Source organism: Coregonus clupeaformis, unplaced genomic scaffold (genome assembly GCF_020615455.1).
Source record: "Coregonus clupeaformis isolate EN_2021a unplaced genomic scaffold, ASM2061545v1 scaf1695, whole genome shotgun sequence".
NCBI classification, from domain to species: Eukaryota; Metazoa; Chordata; class Actinopteri; order Salmoniformes; family Salmonidae; genus Coregonus; species Coregonus clupeaformis.
The window spans coordinates 18492-39999 of record NW_025535149.1 but is presented as its reverse complement, the minus strand read 5'-3'; the positions used below and the strand labels follow the sequence as shown (position 1 = coordinate 39999).

At 45.8% G+C, this 21508-nt stretch overlaps 1 protein-coding gene across 1 annotated transcript; it reads left to right on the top strand.

The window, feature by feature from the left end:
* Positions 1 to 16163: 16163 nt before the first annotated feature.
* LOC121582005 lies at positions 16164 to 20571 on the top strand. Its single transcript, XM_045218625.1, has 7 exons — positions 16164 to 16496; positions 17185 to 17296; positions 17686 to 17780; positions 18022 to 18062; positions 18829 to 18915; positions 19943 to 19994; positions 20243 to 20571. Exons 1-7 carry the CDS (start codon positions 16286 to 16288, stop codon positions 20311 to 20313), a joined length of 669 nt encoding a protein of 222 aa, XP_045074560.1. The 5' UTR covers positions 16164 to 16285; the 3' UTR covers positions 20314 to 20571.
* The last annotated feature ends 937 nt before the right edge of the window (positions 20572 to 21508 follow it).

Here is a 21508-nt window from a genome sequence, read left to right as displayed (position 1 = left end):
GTTTTTTGGGGGTTTTCCTCTTTGTGCCCCTTGGCTTTATTTTTGGACATTGTGGATTTAGTTTCTTTGCCTGAAGATTTTGTTCTTTAATTAAACCACCATCTCTAGTACTGCTGTGTCTGCCTCATCTTCTGGGTTCTGACAATTATTTAGTGACTGTTTCTCGCACCGGGTCGTGACAGAAACACTGAGCCCTTATTATGAACCCAGAGGCAGCCAGTACCCAGGATCTTTTTCCATGCTGTCCCACCATGAGGGGACTGTCCAACGCCACGAAGCTGCTCTGGTTCAGCAAGAGGCCTTAATGGCTAGACATTCTCAACTTCTGTCAGAGATGCTGACTTCCATAAAGCAGATTTCGGATCGACTTTCCCCTGCAACCGCTTCTGCTCCAGTTCATCCGATTCAAGGACCCCCTGGCAGTTAATCCCCTGGCTGAACCTCGTCTGCCGCCTCCCCCAACGGTTCTCAGGGGACCCGAGTGTTTGTAAGGGGTTTTTCACCCAATGTTCTCTCTCCTTTGAGCTGCAACCATCGTCGTTTCCCACCGACCGGTCCAAGATAGCATATATCATCACTCTGCTGTCGGAAAAGGCCCTAGCCTGGGCTACTGCTGTGTGGGATGCCCAAAGTCCCTGCTGTGCCAGCTACTCTACCTTTGCTGAAGAATTCAAGCGAGTGTTTCAAGGTCCTACCAACGGCCCTGACTCAGCCAAACAGCTCCGGACTCTCCGCCAAGGTCGGCGCAGCGTGACAGACTATGCCATCCAGTTCCGCACTGTGGCAGCAGCAAGTGGCTGGACGACGAGGCGCTACAGTGTGTTTTTTGAAGGGTCTTTCTGACACCATCCAAGATGAACTGGCCACTCGGGAACCACCGGACAACCTCGAGTCCCTTATCAAGTTGGCTTCACGCATAGACCAGCTCTGAGAGAGAGAACAAAACCATAGACCGCTCACCCTAGCTCCTATCGGTTCCAGCTCCGAGTCTCCACCTTTATCCTCACTGGCTCCACCAGAACCCATGCAGGTTGGACGCATCTCCCAGGCTGAGAGAGACCGCCGGATGAGGGAGCAATGCTGTCTATATTGCGGCAAACCGGGCCATTTCCGCTCCACGTGTCCCGGGCTCCAGGGAAAGCACTCTCCCGCGTGCAGGCCTGGGAGGACTGTAACGGGAAACATAACCTCCTCCCATCCATCCAACTCCCGCCTGCTCATTCCTGTTACCCTTTCCTGGGACGACCACGAGTTTTCTCTTCAAGCCTTGGTAGACTCTGGAGCCGCAGGTAACTTCATGGATGGGATCTGGGCGAAGGAGAATGGCGTTCCTTCTGAACCTCTAAGTGACCCCATAAGGGTGACTACGTTGGATAGAAGTCCTTTGGGATCTGGACTTGTCACTCGTGCCACTACCCCCTTACGACTTTCAGTTTCCCAACACCAGGAAGTGATGAACTTTCATCTGATCTCCTGTTCCGAGTTTCCTCTCGTCCTTGGTTATCCCTGGCTTCACAGCCATAACCCTCACAACGACTGGTCTGTGGGCACTATCAAGCAGTGGGGTCCTACGTGCCAAGCCACTTGTATCTTCCCGAGTTCCCAGAGTTCTCCTTCCGAGTCTCTAGAATCCATCGACTTGTCCCGAGTTCCCGAGTGTTACCATGACCTCAAACTGGTATTTAGCAAACAGAGGGCCACCAAACTACCACCCCATAGACCTTACGATTGCACCATCGACCTGTTGCCGGGGACCTGCCCTCCCAGGGGTCGGATCTTTTCCCCTTTCTCCTCCCGAACGAGCTGCTATGGATACCTACATCAAGGACGCTCTGACAGCAGGCCTCATGCGTCCATCTACCTCGCCGGCGGGAGCAGGGTTTTTCTTTGTGGCCAAGAAAGACGGTGGATTACGACCTTGCATCGACTACCGGGGACTCAATGCCATAACCGTCCGTAACCGCTACCCGCTACCCCTTATGGCCACAGCCTTTGAGCTGCTCCAGGAAGCAGTTGTCTTCACTAAGCTTGACCTGCGACGCATACCATCTTGTGCGGATCAAACCCGGGGACGAGTGGAAGACCGCTTTCAACACGCCTACTGGTCACTACGAATACTCGGTGATGCCCTTCGGCCTGACCAACGCTCCGGCTGTGTTCCAAGCGCTCATAAACGATGTGCTTAGGGATATGCTCAACATCTTTGTGTTTGTTTACTTGGATGACATCCTCATCTTTTCGAGCTCCCTTCAAGAACACACTAAGCATGTCAGACAAGTGCTCAAACGCCTCCTAGACAGCCATTTGTACGTTAAGCCGGAGAAGTGTGAATTCCATTCCTCTCGAGTACAATTCCTGGGATTTATAGTGGAACCCGGACGAGTCCAGATGGACCCCAAGAAGGTAGAGGCGGTAGCGGATTGGCCCACCCCCAAGTCCGTTAAGGAAGTTCAGCGTTTCCTGGGCTTCACCAACTTTTACCGCAAGTTCATCAAGAACTTCAGCTCGGTGGCAGCCCCGCTCTCGGCGGTAACCAAGGGTGGCAACACAAGGTTTCTGTGGGGAAGAGAAGCTGAGACGGCCTTCCAAGGACTCAAGCAGCGCATCCTCTCTGCTCCCATCCTGACACTACCAACGGCGGATTAACCTTTTGTGGTGGAGGTAGACGCATCAGAGGTTGGGGTGGGAGCTGTCCTGTCTCAGAGGGGTGAAGACAAGAAGCTTCATCCTTGCGCCTTCTTCTCTCACCGGCTTACCCCGCCGAGAGGAATTACGATGTGGGGGATCGTGAACTCCTAGCGGTTAAGATGGCATTGAAGGAATGGAGACACTGGCTCGAGGGGGCTTCTCAACCGTTTCAAGTGCTTACGGACCACAAGAATCTGGAGTATATCCAGCAGGCGAAGCGGTTGAACGCCAGACAAGCTCGATGGTCTCTTTTCTTCAGCCGATTTCAGTTTATCCTCACCTATAGACCCGGGTCGAAGAATCTCAAACCGGACGCCTTGTCACGAATCTACTCTCCTGCCATTCGAGAAGATACTGACATGACTGTCCTTCCGGCCGCTAAGATCGTGGCTCCGATCTCGTGGCAAGTGGAGGATACCGTGAGACAAGCTCAAGCCATCGAACCGGGCCCTGGAGGAGGTCCTGCTAATCGGTTGTTTGTTCCCAAGGCAGCAAGGTCCCAAGTCCTTCGGTGGGGGCACTCCTCTCGCCTCACCTGTCACCCGGGCGTAGGCCGCACCTTGGAGTTCATCCAGCGTAAGTTCTGGTGGCCCACCATAAAAGAAGACGTTGCCACTTTCATCAAGGCCTGTTCCGTGTGCTGCCAGGGCAAATCTTCTCACCTCCGCCCTCAAGGACTCCTTCACCCTCTATCTATTCCCCACCGACCCTGGTCCCATATCTCGTTGGACTTTATTACTGGCCTTCCTCCGTCCCATGGTAATACTACGATCCTAGTCATCATCGACAGGTTTTCTAAGGCGGCCAGGTTTGTTCCTTTGACCAAATTACCTTCTGCCAAGGAAACAGCTGAGTTGGTGATTAACCATGTGTTCCGAGTCTTTGGGATTCCGCAAGATATGGTTTCCGACAGAGGTCCCCAGTTCGCCTCAAGGTTTTGGAAGGCCTTCTGCCAACTCATAGGGGCCCACGGCCAGTTTATCTTCAGGGTACCATCCGAGTCCAATGGCCAAACTGAGAGGATGAATCAGGAGCTGGAAACCACCCTCAGATGCATGGTTTCCAACAACCCGTCCACTTGGTCATCCTTCATTGTTTGGGCCGAGTACGCGCACAACACCTTGTGCTCCTCCTCCACTGGTATGTCCCCGCATGAGTGTCAGTTTGGCTATGCGCCTCTATTGTTCCCGGACCAGGAGGCAGAAGTCAGAGTGCCTTCAGCCTCGAGGTTCATCAGACGCTGTCGGCTGACGTGGAAGAAGGCACGTCTTAATCTTCTGCGTTCCTCTCAGCAGTACCAACGACAAGCCAACAGAGGTCGCCGTCCCGGTCCTACCCTGTACCCCGGCCAGAGAGTATGGCTCTCAACTAAGAACCTACCACTACGGGTGGAGTCTCGCAAGCTGTCCCAGAGGTTCATCGGTCCCTTTAAGATTGCCAGGAGAGTCAATCCCGTTACTTTTCGCCTGCACTTACCCAGATCCCTTAAGATCAATCCAACATTTCACATTTCTTTATTAAAACCTGTTGTTTTTTCTCCCCTTATCCCGGCAGGCAGACCTCCCCCCCTCCGCCCCGTGTCATCGGGTGGCCAGTCGGACTTATACCGTCCACCGGATACTGGATTCCCGCCGGGTGCAGCGGTCCTGGCAGTATCTGGTGGACTGGGAAGGCTACGGTCCCGAGGAGCGCTCCTGGGTTCCTGCCAAGGACATACTGGACCCTGACCTCATTCGTCAGTTCAGGGCCCTCCACCCTGAGAAGGCTGGTAGGAACGTCAGGAGCCGTTCCTGGGAGGGGGATTCTGTCAGGTTTTGGCCATGACTGTTCGGGTTTTGGTCACTAGATGTCCCCATTGCACCTTTTTTGTACCTTTTGTTTTTCTTGCTCTAATTATTGTTTGCACCTGTAGGTCATTCCCTTGTTAGTATTTAAACCCTGTGTGTTCCTCAGTTCCTTGCTCAGTGTTTGTAAGTTAGCACCCAGCCCCAGCCCAAGCCTTGTTTTTATAGATATTTCTCTGGTGGGATTTTTCCAGAGGTTCTCTGGTTTAGTTCTTGTGTTTTGTTTGAGTAGTTTTTTGAGGTTTGTTTTTCCCTGCTGTTTTTTTACCACTTTGTGGAGTTTCTTTTGTTTTTTTGGGGTTTTCCTCTTTGTGCCCCTTGGCTTTATTTTTGGACATTGTGGATTTAGTTTCTTTGCCTGAAGATTTTGTTCTTTAATTAAACCACCATCTCTAGTACTGCTGTGTCTGCCTCATCTTCTGGGTTCTGACAATTATTTAGTGACTGTTTCTCGCACCGGGTCGTGACAGATTGACCGTCATCTTGAATTTCTTCGATTTTCTAATAATTGTGCCAACAGTTGTTGCCTTCTCACCACGCTGCTTGCCTATTGTCCTGTAGCCCATCCCAGCCTTGTGCAGGTCTACAATTTTATCCCTGATGTCCTTACACAGCTCTCTGGTCTTGGCCATTGTGGAGAGGTTGGAGTCTGTTTGATTGAGTGTGTGGACAGGTGTCTTTTATACAGGTAACGAGTTCAAACAGGTGCAGTTAATACAGGTAATGAGTGGAGAACAGGAGGGCTTCTTAAAGAAAAACTAACCGGTCTGTGAGAGCCGGAATTCTTACTGGTTGGTAGGTGATCAAATACTTATGTCATGCAATAAAATGCAAATTAATTACTTAAAAATCATACAATGTGATTTTCTGGATTTTTGTTTTAAATTCCGTCTCTCACAGTTGAAGTGTACCTATGATAAAAATTACAGACCTCTACATGCTTTGTAAGTAGGAAAACCTGCAAAATCGGCAGTGTATCAAATACTTGTTCTCCCCACTGTATATGGTTGGACAGTGAACTGTACTACAAACTTCATATGGATAATCTTGTGAGGAAACTTAATCTGAAATTGGGTTTTTTATTTTATCGCAACAAGGCTTGTTCAACCTACTTTTCTTTCAGTAATTGATTATAGTGACTTAATGTACATGCATTAAGCCTCCTCTGTGACTCAGTCTAACACGCATCCTTGTGTTTTGTTACAAATGCCAAGTCGCTCATCCACCATTGCACCTTGTATCAAATGGTGGGCTAGACCTCATTTTACATGGGCAGACAGCTACATTGGTATGTGATCATATATTTTGCCCTTCTGAGTAAACTCCTCCACTACCTCTGTAGCCTGTTCTCCTTCACCACTAGCAGTTACCAGACACGGTCTACTAGGTGGTTGCTACTTAATGTCCCCAGGGCCGTTAACCAGTTAGACAATACTACCTTTTTCTATTGTGCACCAGAGACATGGAATAGTCTGCAAAGTATGCGTCATCTTGAGGTTCTAGTGCCCCTCAGAGAGTTTACAACTCCGGTGCAAAACTCTATTCAGGAGGAGTATAAATGTTTCCTTCAGGCCACTTTTCCTTAGTCCTCGATTTGAGGTTATATATTGCTATTGGCCAGGTAAGTGTAGTTTTGCCAGTTAATAATTCATCAATCAGTTGTAGTGCCTTAGAGCCTTATGTTACAACTAGTTCATAGAATGTAATAGTTTCTATCTGCCACGGAGGGGGGCATATACACTCAAACAGAAGCAGGAAGAGAGCTAAAGACAGCTATAGCTATTAGGAAGTTCAGTCATTCTCTTTGGTGCCTTGGTCCTTGACACACACATTGTGCATTGGTACCATATAACATACGGAGACACATACCCAGAAATGGCTTCTCATCTCTCCCTCTCCATCCTCCTCCTCATCTTCTCCAGACTCTCAGGTAAGGGTAACAAGTTATTTAGGGGGGAAATTATGTGGCAAGAGGCAGCATGGTAGGCACAGCTTGACCCATGAATTAATTGTAAAATTGAGAATTATCTGATAACTGTAAAACAAACATTCTGGATAATATAGAGAACCTTCAACTATTTATTGATCAACACTTTGAAATGCTCGAACCTGAATCGTACACATCAATGCGAACAAGAGCACTACAATTGATTATTTTATTTAATTAGCACATTTGTGTATATTATATCAAATATAATCACCTAAAGTGTTAATAAAGATTAGTTGGTGTTGAGCAGCAACAGTTGAGATGGAGTAAGAGGTTCAAGTGCACATTATTTTAAAAATATTTTACAGTTTGTATATCTCTGGTGCTTGAAATGTACAATGTTCCTGTCCTGCTAAGCATTCAAAATGTAAGAAGTACTTTTGGGTGTCAGGGAAAGTGGATGGAGTAAAAATACATTATTGTCTTGAGGAATCTAGTGAAGTAAAAGTTAAATTGTAAAGTACAGATACCCCAAAAAACTACTTAAGTAGTATTTCAAAGTATTTTTTTACTGAAGAACTTTACACCAGTGGGCACTGTCTGATAGTAGCTAGGCTCACTCACTACAAAATTAAGATTGTCTTTCTACAACAGGGTAGGGAGCTGAAGAACACCATTCTCTGTTAATGAGCGATTTCCCAATTAAATTGTGGAGAGATGAAGAGCCCTGTACCCCACTTTCAAACGGCTCCAAACAGAGAAGCAGAATGTTCTTCTGGTGGTCGATAAGTTGTATGTAAACAAGTCATTGTTCAAGGATTGGAAGATTAAAACGTGGCTGTGAATGATACCTCATCCTGAGGTAGTCCTCAATAGGCCTACACATTGCACCACACTACGCATTACAATCCTTTATTATTATTATTATTATCAGGGGGTGCACATAACTTTTCCAGTGAGTTACTCAGGTGAGTACCAGCAGATGGTGTCTGGTACTCACCCCATATGTAGCGTGGTCTTAATAAGTGCAGTCTTCCTCACTGTCCTCCTCAGTGCCGCCACCACTGTCCTCTGCTTCAACTTCCTGCATGGTAGATGATGAAGATGCTGCAGATGCACCTCCCCTGTCCTTGGTTGAGCCTCTGATTAGCTGTCTCCATCCACAGGTCAACAGCAGGCTTTGGGTCAAATGTCTCTGTGGTCTGCTTTGACAGGTGAATGTGCATCAGTGCTGAGAGACGAGCATGTGACAGACGAGATCTGTACTTGGTTTTTATTATGTTGAGATGTGAGAATCCCCCTCTCACAAGCTGCACTGCTTAAAGGCAGTGTAAGAGACAGCTTAACCACCTTGTTGATGTTGGAGTAAGCATCTGGGTTACTTGTATTTACTATTTGGACCAAGTCATACACAGAAGAGGCTCCCAAGCGTTTTCCTGCCTGCTTTAAGTGCATCCATTCTGTCACAGTGGTATCTTTGTCAAGTTGCAAGGTGGCCTCATATTTCTTGAGAATGCTGCAAACTGTTGTGTTTCCAAAACTGTGGAGGTCTTGCATTTCCTGAGGCCATGTTGAAGGATCAAATACTAAGAAATGATCACATGACTTGAGGGGGAGTCATATCTGATTTCAAACTCTTCAATTAACCCCCTGAGTAAGTGTGTCTTGTCTCTGTCAGCATCAGCATTGGAAACAGTGTGTGCCCTGTGGCTTTCACCATCAAGCAGAAGTGTGAACTGTCCAATGGCCACCATGAGTTCATCCTTACATTCTCCAATGGTCAGCTTTTCCTTCTGAAACCTAATGGATGTGGTCTTCAAAATGTTGCAAATGTCAAGCATGTTTGACAGAAAGCACTGAAAACGCTCTGAGCAGATATGCTGCAAGTCACTGTTATCACTCGTAACCAGTTGCATTTTAATGGCTGGCAATAGTCTTGATATTTTTAACAGTGTTTCATGCCTCCATGCAGACCATCTGATATTATGAAACTTACCCAGTTTCACAAAGGAGATCCCATTTTCTTCACATAGCTTATTCAGTGCAGCAGTTTTTTTGCTCCACCTTTTTGTAAATAAAACTGCAGCAGCTTGACCACAGAGCGATTAAATGTCTCACAGTAAGGAACGTTGCGATCAGCTGATTTCGCGCAATTCTCCAGTGTGTGTGCGGTGCACAGAATGTGCACAAGGTAGTCTCCAACCGCAGCAAGTTGCCGGAGTTTTGGGACAACGCCGTTGTAGATACCTACGTTGACAGCAGCCCCCGTCTGTGCACACAGCGACCAACTTTGTTGTCCAGTCATCCAAGCCTGTGTCCTGGAAAAGTCTCGCAAGTCCGTCTGTTATGGCCTGCGCGGTTCGGTCAGCACCCAATTCAATCAGTCCAATAAAGTCCAAGTAAACTCTCCGTTGCTGGACACAGACACAATGTAAACGATTTCCTGTTCAGTTTTTGTGATGTCCTCAGATCCATCAAAAAGCAGCCCCCAAAATTCAGCAGACTGCAACTTGGCTCGTAACTCCCCGCTGATGGTGTGAGCGATGCTCTGCATGATCCGTGTGCCCCCTTCACGTGAATGATATGCACCTCCGACATTTACTCCTAGCCGCTTCAGTAAAGGGAACATCCTCAGAATAGGAAGACATGGGACGTGCGTGTTTAGCTTTATGGAAGGCGAGGAGAAAAATATTAAACAGAGCTTGCCGCTGTTCTTCATTCAACTTGTCTCGCCATCTGGCAAGTGGGCGACTGGACATTTCTTCTCGGCTAGCTAGTTTAGCAATGGCTTGCGCCACATTCGTGTGCTCCTTGCTCTTTTCATGTTTGTCAAATAAAGGATGGTTGAAATTCTTTGAGCCTTTATAAAATGCACCTGTTTTGTCTGCTAGATGTGGATTTGAGCGGCAAATCTTGCACCACATTTCAGTGCGCTCATCGTTAGCTTCAAGCCACTGCACATCTTGGAGCCACTTTTCCGAAAAAATTATTTTCTTCGGCTCTGGCTCCAGTTGGCGTTTCTTTGTAGGTGGCGAAACGCCAAAAGAAGCTGCTTAATGTCTGTTGCTTTTTGGACATCCCTGACAGTAGTTGACAAGCAACATGTCATGTGTAAGGTTAGATGAGAAGATCGGTCAAGTACGCAAAGGCGCGTAGTAACACAAGTGGCATTACGTATTCCTGATTTCTGTTGCGCTTGCGTACCTGCGTACCAGTTATGTGCACCCCTGATTATTATTATGTTATTATTTATGTATGATGGACTTATCCTTTTTTACTCATGCAATACAGAACCTTGGACTATGTGGACTTAAAATTAAGTTTCGATTTATGGGACGTTTTTGTTTATTTATTTTGAAGACTGCACAGGCGTTAAATTGGAAAAAGCAACGTTGGGATTTGAGTTTTATCTGATACAAGCTAATTGTAGAGATTGGGGTATATTATGGCTTGAATGCTGTTATACTGTGTTGCCCTTTTGACGGATGTGAATCCCTTCTTGGCATTTTTCCTGTTTTGTTGCCTTACAACCTGGAATTAAAAGGATTTTGGGGGGGTTTGTATCATTTGATTTACACAACATGACTACCACTTTGAAGACGCAAAATATTTTTTATCGTGACACAAAGAAGAAATAAGACTAAAAAACAGAAAAACTTGAGCGTGCATAACTATTCACCTCTCGGGGAGATGAGAGGTGTTGGGTTTGCGCCAGATATAGCATTTTCCTTGATGGCCAAAAAGCTCAATTTTAGTCTCATCTGACCAGAGCACCTTCTTCCATATGTTTGGGGAGTCTCCCACATGACTCTCTGATTAATGCCCTCCTTTCCTGGTCTGTGAGTTTTGGTGGGTGGCCCTCTCTTGGCAGGTTTGTTGTGGTGCCATATTCTTTCCATTTTTTAATAATGGATTTTAATGGTGCGCCATGGGATGTTCAAAGTTTCTGATATTTTTTTATAACCCACCCCTATTCTGTACTTCTCCACAACTTTGTTCCTGACCTGTTTGGAGAGCTCCTTGGTCTTCATGGTGCCATTTGCTTGGTGGTGCCCCTTGCTTAGTGGTGTTGCAGACTCTGGGGCCTTTCAGAACAGGTGTATATATACTGAGATCATGTGACAGATCATGTGACACTTAGATTGCACACAGGTGGACTTTATTGAACTAATTATGTGACTTCTGAAGGTAATTGGTTGCACCAGATCTTATTTAGGGGCTTCATAGCAAAGGGGTGAATACATATGCGCGCACTCACTTTTCCGTTATTTATTTTGTATAATTTTTTTTAACAAGTTATTTTTTTCATTTCACTTCACAAATTTGGAATATTTTGTCTATGTCCATTACATGAAATCGAAATAAAAATCCATTTAAATTACAGGTTGTAATGCAACAAAATAGGAAAAACGCCAAGGGGGAGAATACTTTTGCAAGGCACTGTACGTATTGGATCGTAAAAAAAATACCACTTTTAGATTACCGTGTAGTTTACCAAAACAATTGTCTGACAATGAAGTGGACATCCTCTGTAAATAAATGAACTCGTTACAACAATTTTTAATAGAAAGTTAGCAAAAATAGATCAGATCTTGCTACCATGGAATGGTAAATACCTGTCTATTGGTGGAAAAATCACCCTTTTTAGTTGTTTAGGCATATCCCAGTTTACCTATTTACTTATGGCCCTGCCTACGCCAAACGATATGTTTTTCAAAGTATATGAACAAGAAATATTTCACTTTATTTGGAATGGCAAGACAGATTAAATGAAGCGTGCTTATTTATATAATGAATATGAATTCAGGGGGCAAAAATTACAAAATATTAAAGCATTAAACCTCTCACTAAAAGCATCAATCATACAAAAGGTATACTTAAAGCCGAACTGGTTCTGAAGTAGATCAGTAAGAATGGCTCACCCCTTGATAAAAATTGCCTTTTTGCCCTTATCTAAATTACAACCTCACATTTTCAATTAACTGAAAATGGAAGCTTTTCAAAATATCGCCTTTTCTAAAACAAATCATACAGAGCTGGTTGCAATTCCAGATTCATCCTCCAGAAAAGACAGAAGAAATATAACAACAAATATTATGGTTAAACTCAAATACACTAATTGATTTTAAAAAACAACGTTATTGTCACACTCTGGCTCCAGGACTGTGTGTTAGAGCCAGGGTGTATTTCATTTGGTGGTGTTGGGGTTGGGTGAGTTTCATTTTGTTTGTGTTTAGTGGTGATTGGTCAATGACTCCCAATCGGAGGTAACGAGTGTCAGCTGTCGGCTCGTTATCTCTGATTGGGAGCCATATATCTACTGTTGTGTTTCACTGTTTGTTTGTGGGTTTTTGTTCCATGTTTCTGTCAGTGTTACAGAGGACTTCACGCTCGTCATTTGTTGTTTTTTTCGTGGTTGCTTTATTAAATAAAGTCATTATGTTCACTCCACGCGCTGCGTATTGGTCCGCTTCTTCAGACGATCGTGACAGAAAAACCCACCATAGAAGGACCAAGCAGCGTGTCCAGGAGCAAGACAGCTGGACATGGGAGGAAGCGCCTGGTAAGGAGATCGAGAGGCTGGCGATGGCCCAGGTGGGCAAATCGTGGTCCTGGGAGGACATGCTCGGGGGCAAGGGACCTTGGGGGAAGATCAAGGCCCTGGCGAGAGAGGAGCAACGGCGTCAGCAGGGCCATCATCGTTGGAAGGACGAGAGGCAACCCCAAAAAGTTTTTGGGGGGCACATGGCTTGGCGGCTGGGCAGCAGGAGGCTGCTACAGGGAGATGTGGAGAGAAGGCTATCGGATTACGGGAGCCATTGGCGAGTAGAGGGAGGGAAGTTGTTGTCGCACGGCATGAGAGACTGAAGTGTGTTACCAGTCCGGTCCGGCCCGTTCCTGATCCCCAGTTAAGGCCAGTGGTGTGTGTTCCGGTACGGACCGGCCTGTTCCTGCTCCAAGCACGTATCCTACGGGTGCGTCACCAGCCCAGCCCGGCCTGTTCCTTCAGAGCCGTCCGCCAGACCGGAGCCGCTAGAGCCTTCCGCCAGACAGAATCATACACCTGCTATGGAATCAGCAGGAGCCGACGCAGCCTATGCTGGACTGGAGGCTCGGGTTCGTGACCGGCAGGAGCGGCTCATGCGGATGGGAGCCGCCCTGCTGGAGGTGATGACTGCAATCCGAGGCTGGGGTCCGCCTCCACCGCTCAGCCGCCCAGCCAGCACCATCAGCCAGCCATGAGCAGCCAGACCCGTCAGCCAGCCATGAGCAGCCAGATCCGTCAGCCAGCCATGAGCAGCCAGATCCGCAACCAGCCACGAGCAGCCAGATCCGTCAGCCAGCCACGAGCAGCCAGATCCGTCAGCCAGCCATGAGCAGCCGGATCCGTCAGCCAGCCATGAGCAGCCAGATCCGTCAGCCAGCCATGAGCAGCCAGACCCGTCAGCCAGCCATGAGCAGCCAGATCCGTCAGCCAGCCATGAGCAGCCAGATCCGTCAGCTAGCCATGAGCAGCCAGATCCGTCAGCCAGCCATGAGCAGCCAGATCCGTCAGCCAGCCATGAGCAGCCAGATCCGTCAGCCAGCCATGAGCAGCCAGATCCGTTAGCCAGCCATGAGCCGTCCAGCCAGGATCCGCCAGAGCCGTCCAGCCAGGATCCGCCAGAGCCGTCCAGCCAGGATCCGCCAGAGCCGTCCAGCCAGGATCCGCCAGAGCCGTCCAGCCAGGATCCGCCAGAGCCGTCCAGCCAGGATCTGCCAGAGCCGTCCCAGCCAGGATCCGTCAGCCAGCCATGAGCCGTCCAGCCAGGATCCGCCAGAGCCGTCCAGCCAGGATCCGCCAGAGCCGTCCAGCCGGGATCCGCCAGAGCCGTCCAGCCGGGATCCGCCAGAGCCGTCCAGCCGGGATCCGCCAGAGCCGTCCAGCCGGGATCCGCCAGAGCCGGCCAGCCGGGATCCGCCAGAGCCGTCCAGCCGGGGATCCGCCAGAGCCGTCCAGCCGGGATCCGCCAGAGCCGCCCAGCCGGGATCCGCCAGAGCCGTCCAGCCGGGACCCGCCAGAGCCGTCCAGCCGGGACCCGCCAGTGCCGTCCCAGCCGGGATCCGCCAGAGCCGTCCAGCCGGGATCCGCCAGAGCCGTCCAGCCGGGATCCGCCAGAGCCGTCCAGCCGGGATCCGCCAGAGCCGTCCAGCCGGGATCCGCCAGAGCCGTTCCAGCCGGGATCCGCCAGAGCCGTCCAGCCGGGATCCGCCAGAGCCGACCAGCCGGGAGCCACCAGAGCCGTCCAGCCAGTATCCGCCATTCAGCCTGGTACTGCCCCTTAGTCCGGTACTGCCCCTTAGTCCGGTACTGCCCCTTAGTCCGGTGCTGCCCCTTAGTCCGGTGCCGCCCCTTAACCCAGTGGGGTTTAGTTGGGGGGTGGTCATGTGGAGGAGGCTAGGGAAGCGGGTGGTGACTAAGGTGGGATGGGGACCACGACCAGGGCAGAACCGCCACCGTGGACAGACGCCCACCCAGACCCTCCCCTAGACTGTATGCTGGTGCGCCCGGAGTTCGCACCTTTAGGGGGTTACTGTCACACTCTGGCTCCAGGACTGTGTGTTAGAGCCAGGGTGTATTTCATTTGGTGGTGTTGGGGTTGGGTGAGTTTCATTTTGTTTGTGTTTAGTGGTGATTGGTCAATGACTCCCAATCGGAGGTAACGAGTGTCAGCTGTCGGCTCGTTATCTCTGATTGGGAGCCATATATATACTGTTGTGTTTCACTGTTTGTTTGTGGGTTTTTGTTCCATGTTTCTGTCAGTGTTACAGAGGACTTCACTCTCGTCATTTGTTGTTTTTTCGTGGTTGCTTTATTAAATAAAGTCATTATGTTCACTCCACGCGCTGCGTATTGGTCCGCTTCTTCAGACGATCGTGACAGTTATTTCTGAAATTGTTTTATAAAAAAAGGAATTCTCTTTGTTAATGACATTATGAATAGGAAAGGTGTAGATGTGTAAAATGTGCAGCTAACAAAAATATTTGGAAATGTTTGCTCTATCCAAAATTACAACCAATTGATTGCAGCATTACCACAAAAAGGAAGAGGCAAGTGGAAGGGGTAGAAGGTGGAGATTCTGATTCCATGGCTTAATCAAAAAAATTATAATGTATGCACTCACTAAACTGTAAGTCGCTCTGGATAAGAGCGTCTGCTAAATGACTAAAATGTAAAATGTTAAAATGTTATAAACTGATACATAAAACAACACTTGGTTCAAAATGTAAACTTCCAATTATTATACAAAATTCTTGCCACCAACAGAATGTTATGTATATGCTGCATACAACCAGCTCCACTCTGCAGATTTTGCTATGAAGAGACAGAATCATTAGATCACTTATTCTGGTCTTTTCCCTATGTAGCTTGTTTCTAGTCACAGGTTCAGGAGTGGCTGAAAAATCACAACATTTACCTGAAACTAACCCTACAGGTAGCACTGTTGAGAGATTTGGAAGGCCATAGTCAATCAATCAACAATGTAATAATACTCTTAAATTGTTATTCTTTAATATACAATCTGTAGATACTATGCGATTAGACAGGTTTAGAAATCATGTGAAACATCACAGTACAGTTGAAAAATATATTGCACATGTAAATCATAAGAGGGTGGTTTACAGAGATAGGTGAGATGGACTGAGAGCAGCTGAGGGGTGGGATTAGAAGCCCATGATCTATAATAGTTATGACTGAAAACACTATATATAATGTAAAATGTATGTGTTTAAGTACTATCTATCCAGATGTAATGTATATCCAATAACTACATTTTGTTATGTAACTACCGTGTAACAACAGCGCCATGTAAATAACATATGTGTAGAATGTAAATGTAACAGGGAACAAAACTGAACAAACAAAGTTATTTTTATCCTCCAAGGAGGGGGTGGTGGATTGGCAAAAAAAAAGAAGCGTAACATGTTTCTATGAAGTGCTGAAGTTGAGGTCAGGGACTGGGACTGGACACATGCTGACACTCTGAAGACAGGAGCAGTAGCTTGTCTTATCAATTACACTTCCTGTATTATATGTGTCATAGTCCAGATGGAATGTCACTTTCCTGTTGTGAGAATTTGCTTGAATTCCAATCTAATGTGTTTTCTGTTGTTGTGTCTACAGGTGCTTATCGTGTGTCTGTGAAGACAGGAGGCTCCATCACCATCCCATGTCCCTATCATCAGGAATACAAAACCCATGTGAAATATTGGTGTAAAGGAGATTATTTCAATAGTTGCTCTCCTGTTGTACGCACTTACCTTCCTAAGAGCACAGCTAAGGCCTCATTCTCTGATGACATCAACCAGCTAACCTTCACTGTGACCATGACTGATCTGGGGAGTGAGGACTCTGGTCAATACTGGTGTGCTGTGGTGATCAATGTCCTACCACATGTCTGGACAGATTGGTTCGACCTATCTGTCACTCCAGGTAAGACCCTGCAACTCTTGCATGTGATTACATGACTGGTGTTCTGGTTTCATTTACTGGTCTCACTATTATTGTTCAAGTTGACATGAGGAATGTTGGTATATGTCTACTTTCTGTTCTCTATCCATCATATCATAATTATGATATTTGTTGTCAGTTGTTACAAAAAAACCACTTGATCACTCAGGACCTTATTTGGTGTGTGTACCTCTGTGTTCAGGAACTCCAGAACTCTATGTGGACCAACAGGAGGTGACTGGAGTTGAAGGAGGGAGTGTCATTGTAAATTGTTACTATAATGACACTGGAAATTGGAAGTGGTGGTGCAGGATTGGGGGCAGTGACTCCTGTATGTGGGGGAATTCTGGGACTATAGATGGAACATCAGTGACCCTACAGCAGACCACTGATGCCACCAGAGGAAACATCTTAACGGTGACTATGAGTGATCTGAAGATGGAAAACACTGGCTGGTACAGTTGTGGAGGGGGATACTTTATAATGACTGTTCACATCACTGTCAGACGACAAACCACCACACAAAGTACCACCACTATGACTAGTGAGTAGAGAGCAATCAGATACTGTAGAATTAAGTATTAACCTGGTTTTATCCAGTCTTGCTGGCTTATCATCTAAATAAAATTGAACTGTATCCTGATTCAAAGCTTTTGTGAATACTTAGCGGTCCTACCATTGGTTTGAACTCAACAGTGCTAATACTAAGTTAAAATCCATATGTTGGGGTAAATGAAATAAGCTGGACAAGAAGGTCATAGTTTAGCCACAATGTCTTGTTACTGTTCAGTCTACCCTGTGTCTCTCTGGTACACCAGTCATTTTACAACCTTCACTTGGGACAGGGGGGACATGACCCCCCCACATTCTGAAATTGCGTGTTTGCCCAGTTGTATCATTGCACCGTTGTGCTTTAGGACCATGCAGATGCCTCAGAGCGGTTATGTCTCCCCCACTTCTAAAACCAAAGTTGCACCCCTGCATAATACCATTGTTGTTTTTACTTCATGTTAACAAATCAACATTCTGAGCTTTTGGGAATACTTATGGTGGTCCTACAATTGGTTTGAACTCAACAGTGCTAATACTAAGTGAAAATCCACATGTTGGGGTAAATGAAATAAGCTGGACAAGAAGGTCATAGTTTAGCCACAATGTCTTGTTACAGTTCAGTCTACCCTGTGTCTCTCTGGTACACCAGTCATAATACCATTGTTGTTTTTACCTCACAGCCACCCAAGCTCCAACCACAGAACAATCCTCTTTCTCTCCAACTGCTGAGCCTGTTCAGACTGACAACACAGTCCAAGGACCTGAGGGGTGCAAGGAGAAGGACACCATGAGGTAATGATCACTTATTCAGCTGTACACTTACTCTCACACTTACTCTTAAAAATGGATTGCAATAGAAATATGAAGAAACGTAACCTTTTCTGTTTTTCACACTACACAAAAATACCCTCCTTAAATGTTCCCACACTAAGTATAGACCAAAAAGACACCGTTCTCATAGAGACATTTACCGCTTCCTCATATCTCTGTGGTTGTAGACGTAGCAGCATTCTATTCTTGGATGGTCAAGTTTCACACATAAAATGTGTGAAGAGATGAACAAATATTTCCATTTAGTCAGAACAGCACAAAAAACATAATGCAAAAAACTAATAATTATCTACTTATCTGTGATGTTTTATGGACTTTATTTTACAGTAAACATAGTCTTTCACAATCAGTTCCATAGATCTAAAAGTCCTACTGATTCCTCTGGGCATGTTGGTGTTGGTGATATCTGGTGTCCTAGTCACATGGAAGATGTGGAGAAAGCATAGTAAGTATTCATTCTATAATTACTATATTGGAAAAATTATAAGTTTGATTTTGGAGATATTTTCATGAGACAATCAATATTTTCCTTGAAGACAAATGTATTAGCCTATGTTATAACCAATGTATCTTGACATAAGAGGAGGAGACTCAAAAGTATAACTCTTCTATGATGAATGTATTCAGTATTATTCTAGTGTATCTCAGAGGTCTCTAATACTGCATCTCTCTTTTCTTTATTCCAGAGGACAATAAGGCCATGGACCAGACAACAAACACCTCAGTGGTAGGCTACACTCATGTTCCTCTCATCTGACTCAAGGCCTTGTGGGTAAGACCTTGTCTGTGAAAAATGCTGGACTCGGCCATGGACAGGACATGGACATCAGATGGACTTAAATCACACATTAGCTCTTCAGCTACAGCGTCATGTCCATTGTAACAGTACAATTTATATATGTTAACTCTATATTTACAGTCAATGAAACATACCCAGGACTGTAGAGACAGTGTGATTTCAGTTTCTGGTTAAAGTACCACTCCAGCTATTTCTGAACTATTCCAGTTGAAAAAGGATATTCCAAGTATAAATACAGTAAAGTACATATACATATACTTTTTTTTAGATGCAATCTCAAAATTCAAGGGTTTGGCAACACTTCCGGGAAGAATAGACAAGAATAGACAAACTACACACCCACACCCACACACACACTTCTGCCATGTCAGAGGACACCTGGACCACCTATTAAGATGTGCCATTTGTTCAGTAAATCAGGTGATAAATGATGTTGTAGGGAGGCTGCAGTTGGTCTTGAAGGTGATTTCCTGGTCAGCTTTGCAGACACAGTAGGCCTATGTTGCTTCTCTGTCCTGTTCCTATTTGACCTTACTGACACTGTGCTGTTTGAGAGGAAGAAAGTTCATATCTTAATGTTGTTAAAACAAATACATGCCTTATATTGTGGATTATGTAAATATCCAAAGGTATCTCATACATGTAGACTGATGATGAGCTTTTATCATCAACCCCCTTTGTGTGTATCTACCAGCAGGACTCATTTCCTGCCAATGGTGATGATGTGACTTACAGCACGGTTGTCCCCAAGAGGAGGAACCAGCGAAATGTACAGACCAAGGTAAGGCTGCTATTCTGATCACTATGATGTTAATAGATGAAATTGTATCTGTGTTGTTCTATTGGCTATGTGGCAGACTGGTGCATGGGGTTATAGATGAAGTCACATATCAGAATCAGGTTTATTGTCCTACAAGAGGAACATCAGGAAACAAACAACAGTTAGACATAAATAGTCCCACCCACCTGCCCATAGGAGGAAGATACATGGATCTGTTTAGAATTGTCATTGTCCCTGGGATGAAACTCCTCCTGAAGCTTGCAGTGAGACATTTAAGTGTCCGATATTAAGAAGGGACCACTATGGAGTGGGGAGTCCAATCAGTTTAGATGCCGTGTTGGTGATCCTTAATAGTTTATTGTGATGTGAGACTGTGAGCAGGTTGTGGTAGCAGATACTTCAGTAGATGAGTAGTGGTGATGATGCTCCGGTAGAGTAGCAGAAGGAGTTTGGGTTTATCAGACAGGTTGATCAGACGCCTGATGACAGACAGACGTTTCTGGGACTTCTTAGTTATTTCAGTGGTGTGTTGATCAAAGGTTAGCTTGTGGTCTATTGTAATTCAGAGGTAGTTGAATGAAGGAATCATTTCAACGGCCTCTCTGTTGATGATAGAGCCGTCACAGGTGGGGGTTTTGGGATAGTCAATGGTTATTTATTTAGTTTTGGAGACGTTGCGATCTAGGTAGTTATTGTGGCACCATTCAACTAATTGGGTAACGGATGACTGATTTTGCTGGAAGGATGGGGGTTCCTTCAGGAGGAACAGGATGGCTGTGTCGTCAGAGTACTTGAAAAGGAGGGTTTTGTGGTCTGTGTTTTGGCAGTCATTGGTGTTTAGGGTGTAGACACTGAAAATGTGTAAAGCTGTAAACATTTCTGAATATTCATGTCTTTATGTATCTCATCCCATTTAAGCTATTCTGCAACAAATGGTTGCAGTGATTCCGAGCTGTAGTCTACATTCCATCATCACAAATTGTCCCTCTTCACCTCTCTACCTGTGTGTGTCCCTCCTCTCTTCTAGGCAGAACCAGATGATAATGTGGTCTACAGCTCACTAGCCCTATACCACACAGGTCAGTGTTGACTTATCTTCTCTCTCATGGACATGGCCGCAGGGGGAAGGAGAATATTTTCTCCCCGCGCTGATGACGACTATTATTGTCCGGTCATACAGGGGTAATAAAGGCCCAGTGCATTGATTTGGGGGACAGACAAGACCATACATTACTACTGTATGTGTACAATACATCACTCTTTAGCCACACACTTTTTTATCCTTATCAAACAGAGAAGCTGACTACATTGTTATCATTATTTCTAGAACATGCCTGTATTGTGCACCAAACTACTTTCTTTCGAGCAGAGGACAGCAACACAGCAGTGACTGACTGAGTGAAGATCTTGGTCCTAAAGAGCCATCATCCTGGAAGGACAGCCCACTCCCCCTCCGTGTCACAACATGAGTCATGACTATCTATCTGCCTCCAATATGCTTCTTCCCACACCTCCTAACCCACCCCTGCCTCCTTGTTGTGTCCATAAACTACTGAAGACAGTCTGCTGTGCTTGTTTTGATTATCACCACATATCTGTTATATTAGTTACTGTATGTCCCGCCCACCTGCTCCAATGCCCTTTTCCCTTGTCAGATTTTCCCCCACATCACCATCTTATTGATATCATGTATCTAGTCAAATGTAACTGATCATGAACAAATGTGTATATTAAATATACAAGCTGTATAAAATAATGAAAAAAGTTAATGCTGAATGAAAAATGGATTGAAATAAGTATTAGTATTTAAAAAGTAGGTTAAAACTAGTCCATAGAATGTAATAGTTTCTATCTGCCATGGAGGGGGGCATATACACTCTAACAGAAGGAGGAAAGAGAGTTAAAGACAGCTATAGCTATTAGGAAGTTCAGTCATTCTCTTTGGTGCCTTGGTCCTTGACACACACATTGTGCATTGGTACCATATAACATACGGAGACACATACCCATAAATGGCTTCTCATCTCTCCCTCTCCATCCATCCTCCTCCTCATCTTCTCCAGACTCTCAGGTAAGGGTAACATGTTTCTATGAAGTGCTGAAGTTGAGGTCAGGGACTGGGACTGGACACATGCTGACACTCTGAAGACAGGAGCAGTAGCTTGTCTTATCAATTACACTTCCTGTATTATATGTGTGGGGGAAATCTGGGACTTTAGACAGAACATCAGTGACATTACAGCAGACCACGGATGCCACCAGAAGAAACATCTTAACAGTGAATATGATTGATCTGAAGATGGATAACACTGGCTGGTACATGTGTAGAGTGGGATACCTTATGATGCCTGTTCACATCACGGTCAGACAACAAACCACCACACAAAGTACCACCACTATGACCAGTGAGTAGAGAGCAATCAGATACTGTAGAATTAATTCTTAAAAGTCGTGGGGGGTTGACAATTGTTTTAAGATGGTCATACTATGGATCATTTTGCTATTTGAAATTGAATTTTAGGACCCCTTTAGGTATAAAAATGCTACAGCTAGTTAACGTCATATTAGCTTGTTATCTTGATGCCTATTCATC